Source organism: Ciconia boyciana, chromosome 8 (assembly GCF_034638445.1).
Source record: "Ciconia boyciana chromosome 8, ASM3463844v1, whole genome shotgun sequence".
Taxonomy (NCBI): Eukaryota; Metazoa; Chordata; class Aves; order Ciconiiformes; family Ciconiidae; genus Ciconia; species Ciconia boyciana.
Genome location: NC_132941.1, coordinates 25,452,761 through 25,473,864, shown reverse-complemented (window position 1 = coordinate 25,473,864; position 21,104 = coordinate 25,452,761). Strand labels below are relative to the sequence as shown.

The window sequence follows — 21,104 nt, the reverse complement described above, 5'->3', positions numbered from 1 at the left end:
CCTTTCTTTCCCTAAGAAGATATTCTGCAGGGAAGCAATGGGGTGGATGCAAGAAACCTGGCGCTGTCATCCAGCCGTTGTTGCTGCTTCCCGTGCAGGCCAGCACAGGCACATGCATTTGGCAGGGATTTGGTAGGGCTCCTTGCTGTGGGCTCCACGCAATTTAACTACTTAAGCATGTCACACAAGAGCTGAGGCAGTATTTTTGTTACAAATTTGTTGTCTCCAACAAATAAAATGATAGTAAGATGGTTTGTGGTAGGAACATTCCAAAACAGATACTTCAAAACCCTTCCCAGGAAGAATAGCGGGTCTCCATTTTGCAAACTCAGGTTTGCAAAAACAACTCAAATGTGTCCCAGGGTCTGTTTCAGCCCTAAGGAGAGCCCAACCAAATCGCATTATTTGATTTCATATTAAGAACAAAACCTCCATGGTCCTGCAACTTAAAATTGGGTGGTTTACACCTGATTAGTTCAGCTATCAGTTTAACCAAATAATCTATTCTTCTGACTATCCAAGCCATCATTTTAAATGAATAGTCTATAATCACCCCCTCAAAAACCAAATTTGCCTAGGGGCATATAGCTGTATACATACATGTGTATTTTGATGAATACAAGGATCTGATGGAGAATGTATGATTAAAATGTGATGGAGTTTGGACTCTGGAATTGTTCAAGATAAGCAAAATGAGCCATTTTTAGAACCAATTACAGGATTTCAAATTTAAAATTATTTCACCTGTTGAGTGGTCAGATTGATATACTAACAGAAGTGTAGTGCATGCCAAGTGAAGTGCATGCAATCCCTGGCTTCTGTGTCCGTACTGTCAATGTCTCTCACATTCAGCATGTTGACAATGTTTTGCAGAGCACCATGACGTGGCTGTTCATAACCATTGCTTAGTTAATGTGCATCAGTGAAAAGTCAGATGCAAGTCCTGAGGTGTCCATGGATGTTGTAAGTTCTGACTTCTTTCCCTTCTTTTCCTGCTTGGGCATGCAAACTACCTATGCTGCAGGTCTGGGCAGGACCCATGGTCTCTGCATGTGTATCTTCACCAGGGTTTGGTACCAGGGTCTTACTAGAGTTTTTATCTCCCTGTGCTTACATACACAGAGATTTATGGCAGACATTTATGGAGGAGTTCGGTCCAGGTCAAAAGATTTGGCCAACACAGCTGTCTCAGGCTTGGAGCTTCACTGTCATTGCTGCCCTGCCCTTCACAAATGTTAACTGCAACATGAAAAGCAACAATGGGTCTGTCTTTACCAAACCTGCTCAGGGAGTGAAGGAAACTCACACATGCCAAAAATTTTAGCTGAAGTCATGACATCACCACAGCGTTGGTGGAAGGTGGAGTTGGTGGACATTGGGAGGTCCCTACTCCACCCTTCCGCTGACAGCAGGAGTCACCACCACCAGCTCAGGGTGGCCACTGTTGGCGTTGCCCAGCCAAGCCCTGACACCCTCCGGGACAGAAACCCCCATCTCCCTAGGGACCCGTCCCACACTGTCCTTCCCTTCCCACAGGGTGAAATTGTCCACTACCATGGGTACCCCTACGAGAAGCATGAAGTGGTGACAGATGACGGCTATTACCTCACCATGCAGAGGATTCCTCATGGCAGAGACAACCCAGGAAGCATGAGCACCTCCCATGAAGCAGAGGCACAGGGCTCCAGCATGTTCTGCCCCCGTAAGTGCCTCAAGAAGGTCTGTCTGGTCCAGGGATCCTGAAAGCTTTGCTGGGCTGGAGTAGGCCATAGTCAGAGCTGCCTTATCACAGGCTGGGTCCTCAAAGAGACAACTTTCCCTGCAAGATTAGCCTCGGGAGCAGAAGAAATGCAGGTGTCCACCACGCCGACCTTCTTGTTCTGAGAGGATCTGCTCCAAAGAGGAAGGAAAAGATAAGGAGAATGAATGGGACAGAGAAATCTTGCCCCAGGTTTTACCCCAGCTCAAAGCCAGCCAGTGGAGCAGCAAAAAGCCATTTGTCAGCAAAAAAATCCCCATGTGTCCAATCCAATGCCATTTCACCATTTCAGCTCCTTTCTGTTCTTTGCATGAACCGTCGTTTCAAAGTGGAGGGGGTGATGCCCCATTCTTGGCAGGGTGTCCCTCTCCTGGGAAGCAGGAGGACTGGCATATAATCATGGCAAATAAGTGTAAAAAGCCAGATTTCCATTCAGGACACTTTGTCCTCAGCTGTCCAGGGTGGAGATGTGAGCCTTATATTGAGGTTCTAAAAACCAACAGAAAAAAGATGAGAAAAAGGAAAAAAAAAAAGAAAGGAAAGTAACTTTTATTTCAACTTTTTCATGCTGTAACCTGTGGTCACCCTACCATATGAATTAGATATCCTTGCAATGACCCTGTTGTGGCTGTGAAGTTGGACCTGCTTTGAGCAGGGGAGTGGAGCAGAGACCTCCAGAGGTCCTTTCCAAACTAAACCTTTCCATAATCTCTCTTCCACTCTCTTCCTACAGCACTTCAGGCTTCCTGGTCCTTTGTAAAAAAAGATCTTAAGTTTGTTCTGGGGAGCTGAGACTTGTCCATATGGCTTAAAGTGGGCAGAAGTGGGTGGAAGGGATGCCCTTGACCCCTCCAGTACCCATGTCTCTTGCAGTGGGGCAGCATGATGTCGCCATGCCATGGGAGGTACTTAGACTCTGCTGCGATTTCAATGTCTCCTGGTCAGACCCAGAGTACCTGAGCCAAACAAAAGGCACCATGAGGAGGGTGGTCTCCATGCAAAGGGCACAGTCAGTGTCCAGACAGACATGGGGCTTGGTTTCTTTCTTCTTGGGAGCATGATCTACTGAGCTGCATTCAGTGTGGAGTCCAACCTTATTTTTCAGCTTCGCTATATTGATTTTCTCTGCTCTGGGATGACCAAAGACCCTACTTCAAAAACAGCTCTCCAAAGAGGTTGAGGACATAGGTGACCATCTCCCTGCACTGGAGTCAATTCCCCAGGGGGTTGCTGCCAAAAGCGATAGCTGGATGTGAACAGTCAATTTTGCTAGTGGTCAGAGAAGACTATCCTCCTCTTCTTTCTTCAGGACTATCCTCCTCTTCTTTCTCCAGCGCCAAAGCCCACTGTCCTCCTGCAGCATGGCCTGGCATTGGAGGGAAGCAACTGGGTTACCAACTTTCCCAACAGCAGCCTGGGCTTCATCCTCGCCAATGCTGGCTACGACGTCTGGATCAGAAACAGCCAAGGGAACAGCTGGTTGCGAAAGCACAAAGAGTGTGAGTTTCACCACCAGAAATACTCAGCTTACAGGTATTTTCTGTGAAACTGAAGGGTGGGCAGGTACCTGATACCCTCAGCAGTGTCCATAGGCTGGAGGATCAGTGCAGCTGACAGTCACACCATCTGCCAGTGGGCATAAACTGACACCACCAAGAAGCCATAGGGGTGCCCATACCTGCCAGAGCCCTCACCCGCTCTCCAAATAGTCATGCCACTACTTGCCGTGTCCTGCCTGTCATTCTCAAGGTCAGCAACAGCAATTTTGTCATGTGCCTGTCTCCGTTGCAGCTTTCATGAGATGGCCATGTATGACCTTCCAGCAATGATCAACTATATTCTGCAGAAAACTGGAAAGGAGCAGTTATACTACGTGATTTACTCTCAAGGCACCACCACAGGTACTTAGAAGGAAATCAGACCACTGTCAGACTTACAGTAGCTGTGCACCCCCGGTTTGGGAGTGTTCTCCTGAGAGCCTGGATGGGGACGGTAACATCCAGGCACATCCAAACAACGAAGGGAAAAGAGCAGGTAAAAATCCCTGTTTGCTTTAATAGAACAGTTTTGAGCAGTGACAGCACATAAACAGTTGCAGCAATGGCTTTTGGTGCATTCCATTGCTGCCAGAGCCCCAAGAAGGGCTTGCAGGAGCTGCAGCTGGGCTGAGCGGTCAAGCTGGGAGCTGAAATGCATCAGAAGCAAAAGCTTCAGGTCGTCACCAACCTGCTAGAGGCACCTCTTAGGGTCCTTCTGATGGGCACACATGCCTGGGAGTCAACAACTCCTTCAGAAATAAGAGGGCAGGGTCTGCTTCCTTCTCCCTCCTGCAGGTGTCATTGCATTTTCATCCATTCCTGAGCTGGATCACAAAATCAATATGTTTTTTGCCTTGGCTCCTATCACCACAAACTCAAATATGAAGTCACCCTTGGTAAGGGTGTTTGACCTTCCCGAGGGGCTGGTTAAGGTACGTCCTCGCCACACGCTCATCTACTGTGAAGGGGAAGGAGGGAATAGGAAGGTCGCATCACCCGAGACATGTGGTGCTTGTACATCATGTCCATTTCCCTGCCCTCTGTGTGCCCTTTGCATTGAGCAGGTACGTTTGTGCCTACACTCTTGAGCCTGCGGGGCATTAAACAGTGTAAAGCATACTCCTGTCCAGCCCTAATCAGAGAAGAGCTATTCCTTGATACTGTTTTTGGGTCCACCATCCTAGGAGAAACCTCTTCTAGGAAGATCAGGGCTCTTCCAGGGCCATGGCCATTTCTGAAAAGGCAAAATTACAAAGCACAGCAAAGCTGTGGCAAGGAAGACAGCAACTTTCAGGGGTGAGCAGAGAGGTGGGGAGCGTCTAGAGGCAAAAGAGGAATGTGAACCAGACTGATAAACACCTTTGACTTTCACAGCTCATTTTAGGACACACAGTGGTCTTCAATAAGGGTGAGATCTTGCAGCAAGTGATTTCCAGTTTGTGCAGCTACCCCACCTTTAAAAGATTTTGCTCCTTGGCCCTTTACTTGCCTGGTGGGTTTACCAACAGCTTAAATGTGGTATGTACACTCCAGCTTACCTTTTAAGTGATCCAGTTTCTCATTGTTGGAGCCCAAGTTGTCAACTAGCTGCCTTCACCTGGCCTTTTGCATCTTTGATTCATTGAAAAATCTGGCATTTCGCCATCTGGCTATTGCGTTGGCCATTGCAATGCTCTTTCATTGGCACCAGAGGGAAGCCCGGAGTGCATACAACGTCATGTATCTGCCAGGCACGTTGTCTCCCTAGCGGAGATGATGCTGAAGGGGAGAGCGCAGAAATTCATTCAGTGCTCTGGCGGCTCGCAGGGTTTCTCTTTCACTAAGTGATTTGTAATTTCACATACGTTTTAATAGCAAAACGGGCTCGTACAGAACGAACTCTCCTTCAGTCCACTGCGAGGAGAGGTGGGCCCTCAGACTCTTTAGTCTACCATCCCTTAGAACATATTTATCTCCAAATAAGAGCCTTTCTCTGTGCTCCACTGCACTGAACACAGAGTCATAGAAAAATTCAGGCTGGAAGCACCAGGGTGGGGGTCTCCAGCCCGATCCTGCTCCCACCACGGCCAACACTACAGCTACAGTAGGTTGCTTGGGGACATGTCCAGGTGAGCTGGGTGGTCTCAAGGATGCCCTGCTCACACAGGGAAGGGCTATTTCCTTGGGGCCAGCCAAGATTTCAACGTCCAGATCCTGCCACAAACCGCTCGTGTGAGTAAAATTGGAAACAGGTCCACATAGAGTACCAAGCAATAGTAGCTTGATCATGGATGGAGTCACAGCTGGGCCACTGTTTCTCAAGGAAAGTGTTGGTGCAATTTCTTAATATTCCAAGGAGGAAACGCACTAGAAACAACATGTAGAGCTACTGTGATGAGTTGCACATTGTCTTTGCAAAAGGATCCTGAGCACAAGATATGGAGTTTTACTTTGGTCTGAAAACCACATAGACTTATAACATGATCCAGCATCCCACAGGAATTGCTCGGCTTACTGAAGGGAGCTCTACAGCGCCCTTCATGCTGCTCTCTGCAGTGTGTGTTCGCATGGCATGTGGCTGAGCTATGCCTTTACAGAACTAAGATGAAGCAGTCTGTACAAATGCAAGCTCCAGCTAGCCTATGTGAGTGAAAGACTTGTGTCACTACTGAAAAGGATCAGTTTTATTTCTAATGGGATTTCCCTCGATGCAGAGAATAAATGTCTCCAATGGTTTCTTGCAGAGCCGCACAGATGTCTACCTGTCCTGCTACCCTGATTCAACATCCCTAAAAAACATGTTACATTGGCGCCAGGTAATATTTCCTGCTGCAGAATAAGATCACATGCAACCAGGGCCCATGTTCTCTTCTCTCAGCTGCTGAGGACCTCTTCTTAACACTTGGGTATAATCCTCTATTGCTCTCCCTGCAGAGCTATATTAGAAAGAAAGGGAAAACTGACATGAAACACTGGTGCAGATGCAGTGGCCATGACGTTCAACAAAAGATGACCAAGAGTCTTTGGAGCTGGTAGGAGATGGAGATGGAAGCAAAAACTGGTAATAAATCAGCACAGGAGATGCTAGAGTAAAGGCTAAGAGCTGAGGGTCAGTAGAGAAAACTAATCATACAACAATTAATTATTGAAAACATGATTTGTTTTCCAAAGGTCTGATTCATGCCTTCTTTGATGCTAGCTCTTGATTGTATGCTAGGTGCACTGTGGGTTTCTGGGGCCTCAGCCTCCAGACATCTATGTTTCTGCAGCTCGCCAGCCACCCGAGAGAGGGGGGATGACAGACGTGAGCAATGCCAGGCGATCTTGCAGGCCATGCTGAGATCTTCCTGGGGGTTGAGCTCTCCTCCCAAAAGACATTATTACACATAACAAATAGCATCCTCAAGCCTTGGCAGCAGGAGGGAGCAGTGCGGTTCCCCGGTCACCTCTTTTATCTTTCTTATGGTCCCCTCTACTGCATGGATAATAAACACAGCTCTCTTCCTTGTCCAGCTCTATCAAACAGGGGAATTCAAATATTATGATTATGGCAGTGACAACATGTTTCATTACAACCAGGTAAGAGAAATACATTCTCATTTATCAGTTTTAAAAGAGAAAAAAAAAGAAAAAATAAAATTACAATGAAAATATTGCAGGGGCTGAGACTGAATTTTATGGGATTCATGGAATTTACCTTATATGGTCAAACAGGTTTGTACTTTTCTTACAAAAAAGAGGTCTGTGATGTTGTTCAGTGATGACTTTTTGAACCTCTGGTGAAACGTGCAGGAGCCCAAGGCATAGTCAGGATCTCTGGTGATAGTTTCTGTACCGTCTCTCAGGATAGGGGAGAAATTCTAAGCAGCAATCAGGAATACTTTAAATTTTTGACATGCCCATGCCCTCCCAGGCTTTCCTTTCTCAAGTCACACTATTTGTCTTCCAGATCATATCTCCCAGACCATATCTCCCTTCTATGAGCTGGAAAATATGAAAGCCCTGCTCGCTGCACGGTATGGTGGCAGGGACTGGATTTCAGTCCCCAAAGACGTAAACATCACACTGCCTCGTATAACCAACATGGTATACAAAAAGTACATTCCTGAATTTGTCCACTTTGATTTCCTTTGGGGTATGGAAGCGTATGAACAAGTGTACAAAGAAATTCTTGAACTGATGGAGAAGAGCACCTAGAGTCAGACCAGTGGCAGTAATTGTTGGTTTCTCATTTGACTTCCGGGGCTTCTTTTATTTGAAAAAAAAAAAAGTAAGAAAAAAAGAGGGGGAAAAGTCTCATTAAACTGCTATGCTTGGTTTGGATTGATATTACTCTGGCAAGTGAGGAAAACAAGCCAATCCAATGATTGGGAAAGCATGTAGGATTTATGTTAAATAGGTTGAGGTCCTTGCAGAAGTTGGGCATAGCCCTTGGACCCTGAGTCTCCCAGGTGCCTCACTCACATGGGTTTCCAGCAACAAGCAATTTCAGTGGAATTTGGGTCCTGGTCGCCGTTGTGGGCTCTGGCCTCCCTATGCTTGTGTTCCCAGCTTCAGACACCTGGACAGCAGCTCAGCTCCCTCCTAGATGATGGTGTTTCACAAGAGTAGGTGTGCTCGGATGGGACCACGTGGTGAGGCAAGTGATGAATCCTGCCAGTGTAGCTTTCTCCACCTTCTGGTGACTCTTCCACGCCAAGAATCCCAACATCCTGATGTTCACTGCTTTATTTTACAGTCGAAAGCAGCTAGAAACTTTCTGCCTGGTGACAATGAAAAGAGCTCATGTTTTTTTCCATGAGAACCGTCCATTTTGATAACGTAAGGAACATCTTTCTCAAATTCATGTTGATTTGGATAACACCATCCTTGCTTGTACACAGAAGGGTTTTCAATAAGTTCTATCAGGAAAAACCATTTTGCACCATTTTAAGCAATATTCCCAAGACAAACCCAGCTGGAATGGTCACCTTTTGCCGACTCTCAGGAAATGCTTTTGTTTCCCTTATGTGGGAGAGAGAAGAAGGGTCTGGTGGAAGCCAGTAATGAGTCTAACTCTGTTTTCAGCTTCTGGATTACACTTCTTAATCATATATTGATTAGGGGAGGAATTGTGAATTTGCCTGTCTATTCTTAAAATATGCCTAGGAATAAGCAGGGCAAAGGATAAGGCTCTCTTTCCACAAAGATCTACTACTACTACTACTACTACTACTACTACTAATAATAATAATAATAATAATAATAATAGTAATAATAAAGTAAGAGAGGGTCCACTGGGCTCTGTGTGGTTGTACTACCTTAAACCTCCAGAGGAGTATGGTGGGTTTCAGCACACACATCTTGCCATGTGCAGGTGAGGGAGAGCTGCTTGTCCAACACTCACCCTGCTCAGGGATAACTTTCAGTGGCCTGTAACACTGGCAGATGCCCACGGCCCATGATGCAACTAGCATCCCCCAGCCTGTGCCCTGCGGGGAAGAGGTGGGTTGCAGAGGGCAGGTTGGAGGTTGAGGAGGGGTATTGAGCACAGCATGGCTGCTCCACAGAGTCAAACTGTGGGTCTTAGCAGCATACTTTCATCCAAGTGTCTGGAGATGGTGGGTAGGGGCTGTGGGTGCACGTCCTTGTAGGACAACTGCAGTGGGCTCTGTTTGAGTTATCATCAAAGGTGACCAGCTGTAAAGGTGTTTCACTTTCCATCCTTACAGCTAGAATTGACCACAGAAGAAAACAGGACAGGGTGAGGTAATCTCGGGGTGTAAGAATTAGGCTATAGGTTAGCTATGATCTATCTGGAGTGACAGTGATTAGCTACCTCACTTAGTATATTTGTAATGACATCTTTTTCTGTGTGATTAGTTATTTACTGCAGTGCTCTTCTCTGGAGCAGCATTCTTACAGGACTGCACTGTGTTCATGCCATGGATATCAATGCAAATGCAAGAAGACTTTTCCATCTTTGCAAATAAACAACCAAAGCTTGGCAAGACGTTTCCCCAACAGACTTTGAAAAGCTTGCAAGAACTTACTTATGTCTAGTTAAAAAGTACTAACTTTTTACTTCTGAAAATTTATAAGAATTGCAGGGTTTACTCTCTTCTCTTTCTATTCAGGTTATAATGTTTCTGCCCCTTCTGTAATTATCTGACGCAATGTTTGTATTGCATTATCTTAATTCATTGGCAGTCTGTCCTGGTTTCAGCTGGGATAGAGTTAATTTTCTTCCTAGTAGCTGGTATAGTGCAGTGCTTTGGATTTTAGTATAAGAATGATGTTGATAACACGCTGATGTTTTGGCTGTCACTAAGCGGTATTTACATTGGTCAAGGACCTTTCTTTTTTTTTTTTCTCCCCAGCTTCCCATGCTCTGCCAGGTGCCCAAGAAATGGGAGGGGGCACAGCCAGGATAGTTGATCCAAACTGACCAAAGAGCTATTCCATACCATATGATGTCATGCCCAGTATATAAACTGGGGGAGTTGGCCGGGGGGTTGCAATCGCTGCTCGGGGACTGGCTGGGCGTCGGTCGGCGGGTGGTGAGCAGTTGTATAATTTTATTTTATTTTATTAATTTTTTTCTTTCCCTTTCCTTTCCCTCCCTTGGGTTTTGTTCCTCTTTCTCTCTCTCATTGTATTCCTTCTCATTATAATTTATTATTATTATTATTATTATTATTATTATTTTGTTCCAATTATTAAACTGTTCTTATCTCAACCCACGAGTTTTCTTACTTTTGCTCTTCCGATTCTCTCCCCCATCCCACCGGGGGGGGAGTGAGAGAGCGGCTGTGTGGTGCTTAGTTGCCAGCTGGGGCTAAACCACGACAGTCCTTTTTGGCGCCCAACGTGGGGCTCGAAGGGTTGAGATAATAACAGATTAACCAGAGTGTATTAAGGAATTCAGATCTGTTAGTAGTTGTGGGACGTGATATTGATCCATCTGTTCCTAGCATTGGTTTACCTGATCTGCACCATGCTCATTTTTTTGCTGTACATGTTAAAGATCGGTGTTGGTTTTTGCAGTTTGCTGTGCTCTGCTTTAATTGGTGATGTTTTGCCTGTGAGATTTGTTATTAAAACAGTGACCTTGGGTTTATTTTGGTATCTAAGTGCTGTACTGAAACCGTTATTGTATGTCGGGTATCAGCTTATGGAGACAATTCGCAATTATACCTCTGCCTCTGAGAGGTTTTTTATGGAGGAAATGCAGAATTGTACCTTCACTACTTTCTTCTACAATGCTTCCTCCTTCATTACAATAACTTTTCAGTATTTTGAACAACCTTGGGTAGTTAAGATACTTCTATTGGTATTGCTTGGGAATATTGTTTCGATCTTGTCCAAGGTTAGTAAGCAATTTAAGAATATAATTCAGAGATCTGCCCCAAGGCTGGATAGTTATGAGTGGCAGGGTGTGTGGGATAGCATGGGCAAATGCCTAGGACGGTGGGCACCTCCAGTGTTTTGGAACTTCACCCCTGAACAAGTGCAGAATCCTGAAAAATTAGTAGACTATTTGGAAAAAGTATGCTGTCACCCTGGCAATTCTAGGGAGACACAAATCACTGCAATGTGCTGGGGTCTGGCCCATGCCTACCGAGCCCTGTTCAACACTATTCAAAACCCTCAAGGATCCGGTGGCAAAATGCCAGGCACTGCAGCTGCTCCAGCCCCCCCTGCGACAGGCACTGCGGCTGTTCCGGCTACCCCTGCGACAGGCACTGCAGCTGCAGCTGCTCCGGATAACTCCGTTACAAGCATTGCGGTTCAAACAGGGAACGAACCCGTGTCAGTATCAGTCGCCCCTATACATAAAAAGAAATCCTGGAAGCGAAAGTCAGCTCGTTTAGAAAGGGAAGATGAAAGAGCAGGGCTATCACAGGGAGAGGAAGAGGAAGAACTCGTAAATGAGACAGAAACCACCCGATCCCTATCCCTAAGTGAGCTGCGAGATATGCGAAAAGATTTCAGCCGTCGTCCAGGGGAGCACATTGTCACCTGGCTGCTCCGATGCTGGGATAGCGGGGCCAGTAGCCTGGAATTGGAGGGTAAGGAAGCCAAGCAGCTGGGATCTATTTCTAGGGAAGGGGGCATTGACAAAGCAATTGGAAAAGGGGAACCAGCCCGCAGCCTCTGGAGGCGACTCCTGTCAGCTATAAAAGAAAGATATCCCTTCAAGGAAGATGTTGTATATCTGGGAAATGGACCACCATGGAGAAAGGTATCCAGTACCTGAGGGAATTAGCTGTGCTGGAAGTGATTTATGGTGACCTGGACGACGGGCGGTCACCCACAGATCCAGATGAGGTCCAGTGCACAAGACCTATGTGGCGGAAGTTGGTACGAAACGCACCACCGTCGTGTGCCAACTCATTGGCAATACTGACCTGGAAAGACGGAGACGGTCCAACAGTGAATGAAGCTGCTAGTAACCTCCGGGAATATGAAGAAAGTATCTCTTCCTCCCTTGTCTCAGCTGTGGAGAAACTGTCCCAGGAGTTCCAACGGTTCAAAGAAGATATGTCCTACTCCCCACCTATACGGACCAGTGTCTCAGCTATTAGGAGTCAGTGTTCTTCTGCTCAAGAGAGAGGATATAGAGGGTACACACCATGGGGCACCCTATGGTTTTTCCTGCGTGACCACGGAGAGGACATGAGGAAGGGGGATGGAAAACCTACCTCAACCCTAGAGGCACGGGTACGTGAGTTGCAAGGAAAAACAATCACCAAAGGGGGTTCTTCCAGGAAAATTGCTGCTCCGGTTTCCAGTGGACAGTTCCCCAGACAGAGTAAAAGGGCTGATCTTACTTCTGATTTTAATGAAGAAACTCCTGACTCGTATATACAAGAAATGGGTAATGAATATTATGACCAGAATTAGGGGGGCCCTGCCTCCAGCCAGGTGGAGGAAAGGGACAACCGGGTTTACTGGACTGTGTGGATTCGATGGCCTGGCACATCAGACCCACAGGAGTATTAGGCTCTAGTAGACACCGGTGCACAGTGTACCCTAATGCCATCAAGCTATATCGGGGCAGAACCCATCTGTATTTGTGGAGTGACAGGGGGATCCCAACAGCTGACTGTCTTGGAGGCTGAAGTGAGCCTAACTGGGAATGAGTGGCAAAAGCACCCCATTGTGACTGGCCCTGAGGCTCCGTGCATCCTTGGCATAGACTACCTCAAGAGAGGGTATTTCAAGGACCCAAAAGGGTACCGGTGGGCTTTTGGTATAGCTGCCTTGGAGACGGAGGAAATTAAACAGCTATCTACCTTGCCTGGTCTCTCAGAGGACCCTTCTGTTGTGGGGTTGCTGAGGGTTGAAGAACAACAGGTGCCAATTGCTACCACAACGGTGCACCGGAGGCAATATTGTACCAACCGAGACTCCCTGATTCCCATCCATGAGCTGATTCGTCGACTGGAGAGCCAAGGAGTGATCAGTAAGACTCGTTCACCTTTTAACAGTCCTATATGGCCAGTGAGAAAGTCTAATGGAGAGTGGAGACTAACAGTAGACTATCGTGGCTTGAATGAAGTCATGCCGCCCCTGAGTGCTGCTGTGCCGGACATGCTGGAACTTCAATACGAACTGGAGTCAAAAGCAGCCAAATGGTATGCTACAATTGATATTGCTAATGTGTTTTTCTCAATCCCTTTGGCAGCAGAGTGCAGGCCACAGTTTGCTTTCACTTGGAGGGGTGTTCAGTACACCTGGAATCGACTGCCCCAGGGGTGGAAACACAGCCCTACCATTTGCCATGGACTGATTCAGACTGCACTGGAACAGGGCGAAGCTCCAGAACATCTGCAATACATTGATGACATTATCGTGTGGGGCAACACAGCAGAGGAAGTTTTTGAGAAAGGGAAGAAAATAGTCCAGATCCTCCTGAAAGCCGGTCCTGCCATAAAACAAAATAAGGTCAAGGGACCTGCACAGGAGATCCAGTTTTTAGGAATAAAATGGCAAGATGGACGTCGTCAGATCCCAATGGATGTGATTAACAAAATAACAGCCATGTCTCCACCAACTAGCAAAAAGGAAACACAAGCTTTCTTAGACGTTGTGGGTTTTTGGAGAACGCATATTCCAAATTACAGTCTGATCGTAAGCCCTCTCTACCAAGTGACCCGGAAGAAGAATGATTTCAAATGGGGCCCTGAGCAACGACAAGCTTTTGAACAAATTAAACGGGAGATAGTTCATGCAGTAGCCCTTGGGCCAGTTCGGGCAGGGCAAGACGTAAAAAATGTGCTCTACACTGCAGCTGGAGAGAATGGCCCTACCTGGAGCCTCTGGCAGAAAGCACCAGGGGAGACTCGAGGTCGACCCCTAGGGTTTTGGAGTCGGGGATACAGAGGATCTGAGGCCCGCTATACTCCAACTGAAAAAGAGATATTAGCAGCATATGAAGGGGTTCGAGCTGCTTCAGAAGTGGTTGGTACTGAAGCACAGCTCCTGCTGGCACCCCGACTGCCGGTGCTGGGCTGGATGTTCAAAGGGAGTGTTCCCTCTACACATCATGCAACTGATGCTACGTGGAGTAAGTGGGTTGCACGGATCACACAACGGGCTCGGACAGGAAACCCCAATCGCCCAGGAATCTTGGAAGTAATTATGGACTGGCCAGAAAGCAAAGATTTCGGAATATCGCCAGAGGAGGAGGTGACGCGTGCTGAGGAGGCCCCACTGTACAATAAATTGCCAGAAAATGAGAAGCAGTATGCACTGTTCACTGATGGGTCCTGTCGTATTGTAGGAAAGCATCGGAGGTGGAAGGCTGCTGTATGGAGTCCTATACGACAAGTGGTAGAAACTGCTGAAGGAGATGGTGAATCGAGCCAATTTGCAGAAGTAAAAGCCATTCAGCTGGCTTTAGACATTGCTGAACGAGAAAAGTGGCCAGTGCTCTATCTCTATACTGACTCATGGATGGTGGCAAATGCCCTGTGGGGGTGGTTACAGCAATGGAAGCAGAACAATTGGCAGCGCAGAGGCAAACCCATCTGGGCTGCAGCATTGTGGCAAGGTATTGCTGCCCGGGTAGAGAACTTGATTGTAAAAGTATGTCACGTAGATGCTCACGTACCCAAGAGTCGGGCCACTGAGGAACATCAAAACAACCAGCAGGTGGATCAGGCTGCTAAGATTGAAGTGGCTCAGGTGGATCTGGACTGGCAACATAAGGGTGAATTATTTATAGCTCGGTGGGCCCATGACACCTCAGGCCATCAAGGAAGAGATGCAACATATAGATGGGCTCGTGATCGAGGGGTGGACTTGACCATGGACACTATTGCACAGGTTATCCATGAATGTGAAACATGCGCTGCAATTAAACAAGCCAAGCGGTTAAAGCCTCTGTGGTATGGAGGGCGATGGCTAAAATATAAATATGGGGAGGCCTGGCAGATCGATTATATCACACTCCCACAAACCCGCCAAGGCAAGCGCTATGTGCTTACAATGGTGGAAGCAACCACCGGATGGCTGGAAACATATCCTGTGCCCCATGCCACCGCCCGGAACACTATCCTGGGCCTTGAAAAGCAAGTCCTGTGGCGACATGGCACCCCAGAAAGAATTGAGTCAGACAACGGAACACATTTTCGAAACAGCCTCATAGACACCTGGGCTAAAGAGCATGGCATTGAGTGGGTATATCACATCCCCTATCATGCACCTGCCTCTGGGAAAATTGAGCGATATAATGGACTGTTAAAGACTACACTGAGAGCACTGGGTGGTGGGACATTTAAACATTGGGATACACATTTAGCAAAGGCCACCTGGTTAGTCAACATTAGAGGATCTGTCAATCGAGCTGGCCCTGCCCAATCAAAACTTTTACACACTGTAGAAGGGGATAAGGTCCCTGTAGTACACATAAAAAACATACTGGGGAAGACAGTTTGGGTTACTCCTGCCTCAGGCAAAGGCAAGCCCATTCGTGGGATTGCTTTTGCTCAAGGACCCGGGTGTACTTGGTGGGTAATGCGAAAGGATGGGGAAGTCCGATGTGTACCTCAAGGGGATTTGATTTTGGGTGAGAATAGCCAATGAACTAAATGGTATGATGTTAATTGCTATATAATACTGTGTGTCATCACTTTTATGGTTATTATATACCATATCAATGGTATTTCAATAAGGATCACCCAGATTAGTGAAAAATGAACTTCGATGAAAGCAAGCAAAGTGCAGCAGTGATGGAACCAGAACTGGCTTCAGCATCCAGAACAATCCAGAACAATCCAGATTCAGAACAATCCAGCACCACGCAGCATCTCTTCTGCCCTGAAGGACTATTATGACAGATGGAGCCCAAAGTCATGAACTAAATGAACTTAATAAACATTTTAGAAGGATGACTCATAGACCAAGGGAATGATAATTGTGTGTACATATATATATATATATCAAGAGACAGGAAAAAAAATGGTGGTGATTAATTGTATTAGAAAGGGTAGAACCTGGGCATGACGTAAATGGTATAGAATAAGGGGTGGATACTGTCCTGGTTTCGGCTGGGATAGAGTTAATTTTCTTCCTAGTAGCTGGTATAGTGCGGTGCTTTGGATTTTAGTATGAGAATGATGTTGATAACACGCTGATGTTTTGGCTGTCGCTAAGCGGTATTTACATTGGTCAAGGACCTTTCTTTTTTTTTTTTCTCCCCAGCTTCCCATGCTCTGCCAGGTGCCCAAGAAATGGGAGGGGGCACAGCCAGGATAGTTGATCCAAACTGACCAAAGAGCTATTCCATACCATATGATGTCATGCCCAGTATATAAACTGGGGGAGTTGGCCGGGGGGTTGCGATCGCTGCTCGGGGACTGGCTGGGCGTCGGTCGGCGGGTGGTGAGCAGTTGTATAATTTTATTTTATTTTATTAATTTTTTTCTTTCCCTTTCCTTTCCCTCCCTTGGGTTTTGTTCCTCTTTCTCTCTCTCATTGTATTCCTTCTCATTATAATTCATTATTATTATTATTATTATTATTTTGTTCCAATTATTAAACTGTTCTTATCTCAACCCACGAGTTTTCTTACTTTTGCTCTTCCGATTCTCTCCCCCATCCCACCGGGGGGGGAGTGAGAGAGCGGCTGTGTGGTGCTTAGTTGCCAGCTGGGGCTAAACCACGACACAGTCTCCCATCACGGAGCATTTTGGTGAAGTTCTCTCTAAATCAGGTTCTGGAAGCACTCCACTCCCTATGGCACTGGTACTCACTTCCCATCTCCTGTTAAAGGATCAACAACAGTTGAAGCGGTGCATTCTAGTAGCAAACAGAACAGTAAATAATCAAGGTGCTTGTAGCATAAATATTGTGATGTTCTGTCATCTGGGATTGTCTTGATCAATAAATGGATTGAGTTACATGGTAAGCTGTGTTGATCTTGCTGGGACTGGAGTCCTTGCATGTCTCAAGTCTATCAGGCAAGTCAAAAGTCATCAGGCAGGTGCATGGTGATGGCACAGGTCCAAGGTCAGGCTGGGACATCAGCTCATGATGTCAGGGTCCAGATCAACTCAATCTCTTGTCCTTAGACTTCACAACACAGCACAAGGCCTTCACCACCCCTGTGAATGTATTCAGGCATAGCAGTGCTCCCTTTTTACTCTCCGTGTGTGAGCAAACCAACCTCAGTCATATGCCTACACGTGTGGAGGATGTTGCTCATTTAGCCACTTACTTAATTTTCTTCCAGATGTGCTCATGCAAAGCCATTCTTGATCTGCTTGCGTATGGCTCACAAGGCCAGAAGGGCTTAAAACCGTGTCACAGCCCGTTCAAAATACAGTAGTTGCACCATGTTTGCTGAGCTATAATCTTCTTTCATTATCACAGTCAATGCAAAAAAAGGCAGCACACACATGAACTGTGGAGCATATGGTCAGCTCCAGGCTGTGTCCACACTGGAGAAGTGGTGAGCACGTCTACTACAGCGTCCTTCCCACTTGAGGATTATGCACAGGCACATGCTTAAAGTGAAGTTGTGCTTTTGTAAGTAACCCTAGGATTGCTTTGGTGTCTCCTTTAAGCAACGTACCGGCCTACACTGTAATTTAGAAACTGATTTGTACGAGGGTTAATCTAGGATAAGGTTTCATTAAGTTATGTCAGATGGTGTACTGCCTTTTCATGGTTTTTTGATCCTTAACAGTAAGCTTGACAACAGTTTCCAGCAGTCACCGGTATTGCTGAGTAGATTCAGAGCTTTATTCAGTTGAGGGCATGTTGCTTTCTTATTGCAGGAACTATGAGCAATTTCTGTGTTATTTCCTATGTTATTTCCAAATCTTCTTTTGAGATTGCTAGGTAAATGCTTGGAAGAGAGAGTCGGTAACTGGTCTTTGAGACTTGTATTTTCATATATTGGTACTGTAGGCAGATGGGAACGGTATGAGGTCATGGAAAGTTATGGTTAGCCAAAATCATGATCAGATATAACTACCTCCAGCACTCTTCACAGGCTTGTGTTGGTCTCCATTCCTGACACTGGACTACGTCATGTGGGACATGTTACTGCTCCCTGAAGGTCTCTGATAGCCCTGACCAGGGCACTGGCTAAGCTGAGCCCAATCAGCTTTTCTCCAATACGTTGGAAAAAAGCCCAAGAGCACTATGATACCAAATTTGAAAAATGTTAGTATTTCTTTACTGAGAAAGTTTGCTGAAATTGGCCCAGGTCTGTTCATGAACAAACCAAACTCTTTTAGCTTTAAAATACTCTTTAAAGCCAATTGTACAATGAAGCGAGATCAGACAAGAAGTACAAGAAGTTCAGGGTTGTTCTGGGGTCTTCTGAACAAAGAAACGGGAATAATTAGCTGAGACAAACCACTAGTGACCACATCTCAGTTATTTTGCAATCAACATTTAGGAGCATTTATGTTTTTGTTGATTTAGTTTCACTACTGTGAATAAAACAATTGCATGAACAATTATAGCAAGGTGTTGTGAAAATAATTCGTTGTTTCATCAAGCTTCACTATGCAACTCTAGCATGAGTAAAACCCCTACTAAATGTGTAATCAGAGATGCTGGAGATATCCCAGCCTAGCTGAGGGGCTTTAAACTAGGAGAGGTACAACCAGATAAGCACTGCTTTCCTTATCAGGTTCTTTACTTCAGCAAGGTTCTCCAAGGTTACTGCAGGGGAATCATGCTTATCTGGCAGGAGTTACACAAGAGCTGATGTTCCCTTATTGCTAAAATCAGAATTATACTCTCTTTCCCCATTCAGGATGCCAAGACCAGATGACAGCTAGTTAAGCATCTCCCTGCTTGTGACTGGCTTACCCTTGTGCTTGGCAAGAGGCAACAGATAGAAGGTAACAACCAGCATCCTGAGCATACAGTCTGGTGGCTTGTACATGCATGAAAGCACCAGGAGAAACACCAGAGCAGGAGTTAGAGGAATGGTATTCATTGATAGCCAAAGGACACGATTAACACCAGTCAAACTGGTAAGCGCTGAGAAATGTGTTGCTTGCACCGTGATGCACCACAGAGAAGGTGACTCATGAGCAGAAGACCTGCACCTGTTAACAGAAGGACAGCAGTGGGGATACAGCACATTTCATGGGCTGTTTCTCTTCCTGTTATCCCAACAGCAGGATGGGTTACAGTCCTATGATACCTCAAACAAGAAAATGAAAGGCACCCAGCAGCAATGTTGCCTAATATTTATGAAGCATGAAGTTAACAAGATGCAGAAGCAAAACATCACGCCATAGTAACTTTTGACTCCTAAAGGACCTTAGAGGCCAAGAAAGAGTTGGTCTTTGGGCCTCAAGCAGAACCCTAAAGGCATACGGAGGACTCAGTAGCTGGCAACCCTTGCCTTCCATGTCACATTCAGGTGACCTTGGCCAGACCACTTGGATACACACATTTTGGCCCCTCCGAGAATGTGTGTATGAGAGTGCTGATTGGTACAGTCTACTTGGTTAGAAAGTTAAATAAAATACCTTTCTGTTTCTAAACGGTCTTGAGTATTCTTACATTAGTTCCCACAACAATACTGTAAAAACATCCTGCTAGTGTGGTTATACAGCTTCATTTTAAGATGCCCATGATAGTCTATCTAATATTTGGTTGTGCACCCTACCATGTATTATGGGGTCCTGACACCATAGGTTAATACTAGTGACTATTTACAATTCTGTTAAGTGTACAATCACAGCAGTATCGTGATGGTATTGCTCTTTCCACCTAAACTTGCACCTATGTGTCAGAACACCCATCTCTGGTCTCCTAACTTCAAATAACACAAAGGTCTTCATTTCTTCCTTTGACTAAGCTACACAAGAGTTTCTTAGTTAAAAGCTAGCTGCTCTTTGTTGGCAACTTCTCTCCTTCCTACCACCATTATGATAGGTACTGGTGCTAAATCACACAGTAGCCTCAGAGCTGATACACCGTTCTGATAGCCTTATCACATGGCCTGAGGATGCTGGAGAACTCTCTGCTGCCTTTCCAACCTCTATTAGTACCTAGTACTAATACTTAGTACCTCTGCTAGATAACTAATATTCAGTGGAGGTAGAAGGCAGCAGACTTAGTTGATGAAGTAGCCCACCATACAAGTAAAAGGTGAGGTCTGCCTTGATACTATTGAAGGAAACCTGATGGCAGAGTAGAAAAACACAAGCTGGGTAGGGGTTTCTCCACCCATAGGGTGTTTTTTAACTCCTCTTGCAATGCACGCTGGAATTGCCCTTTACACAACCTGGAAAGTCCGTCTTATGTAGTGGGATCTTTGCGCTCCTGGGAGTGGGAAGACATTTTCAAAAGCCCAAATTAGACACAAGGACAGAAGTAAGGTAATGAAACAGTGAAGGCTCTGGCCACACCTGCTGTCAGGAAGATAGTGCCCACACACACAATCCCTTTGCGTCAGTGGTTGCAGCGCTGATACAAAATTACAGTCTGGTGGATGGAGTAACACATGCGTGTTTTGGGCTGTGTTTCACAACTCACATACTGCTCATAGACTATGGCTGGTATGAACATGAGAAGTCAATCTAATCCATGTCCAGGAAATAATATATACTCAAGCAGAGCACCTGGTAGCCAACCGAAGGCTCGGTCTTTTAGGTGGCTACCAAGCAGCTACAGAAAGGTGTAGGTTGTAAGGTCACAGGCTGGAGGTGGAGAACTAACACCTTTACTCTGTGCAATACCTGTCGCTTCAGCCAAACAGAGGTGTTGCACAAGCTCTCCTGTGCTCTGCGATCCATCGGCAAGACTCTAAGCTCGGTGCTTTTCCAGAAAACATTGCAGAGGTTTTGCAAACTGCCAGTTACAAATACAATACCACTTGGTCATAAGGGCTATGTGGAGGTTGCCTGGGCCACTGTCACTTTTGAAGAGTGATTTAATCACCAAATGTCTCCCACCCAGGCAGCTGGTGAAGCCTGACCTGTCTTTGGTGTGTCTATGGAGAGGTCAGCATACTCCTGAGGCCTTGTGAAGGTGGTGGAGCCTAAGTCCTTTCATCGTCCCAGGAGCTCTTCTAAGAGGCATTCCCAAAGCCCCCTGGGAGTTAGGAAATGACCCTTTACAAAGAAAACCTTTTGACATTTTTTTACTGCAGCTATCACAAGCTTAAGGTGAAACTCCATAGCTGAAATTCCTTACCGCACCACTCTGGCTGCTTTCGGAAATGTAATCCTTTGCAAGCACGAAAGTCATGACCACATGGCCATGCAGAGGAAGTTATCAAAGATGTGACCAGCACACACATCACTTAATTGGAGGACACGTGATGTGGTCCAGCGTGGTGCCAAAGTAGCAGGGCTCTGACACAA

The 21,104-nt window shown here is 46.0% G+C and overlaps 1 protein-coding gene across 1 annotated transcript; it reads left to right on the top strand.

Moving 5' to 3' along the window:
* The first annotated feature begins 879 nt into the window (after positions 1 to 879).
* LOC140655729 (lipase member M-like) lies at positions 880 to 7,473 on the top strand. The gene is given in 9 exon segments (XM_072870553.1): positions 880 to 963; positions 1,537 to 1,702; positions 3,094 to 3,292; positions 3,551 to 3,660; positions 4,093 to 4,229; positions 4,672 to 4,815; positions 6,021 to 6,092; positions 6,790 to 6,855; positions 7,240 to 7,473. Coding segments are annotated over 9 exon segments (1,212 nt in total).
* Positions 7,474 to 21,104: the final 13,631 nt, after the last annotated feature.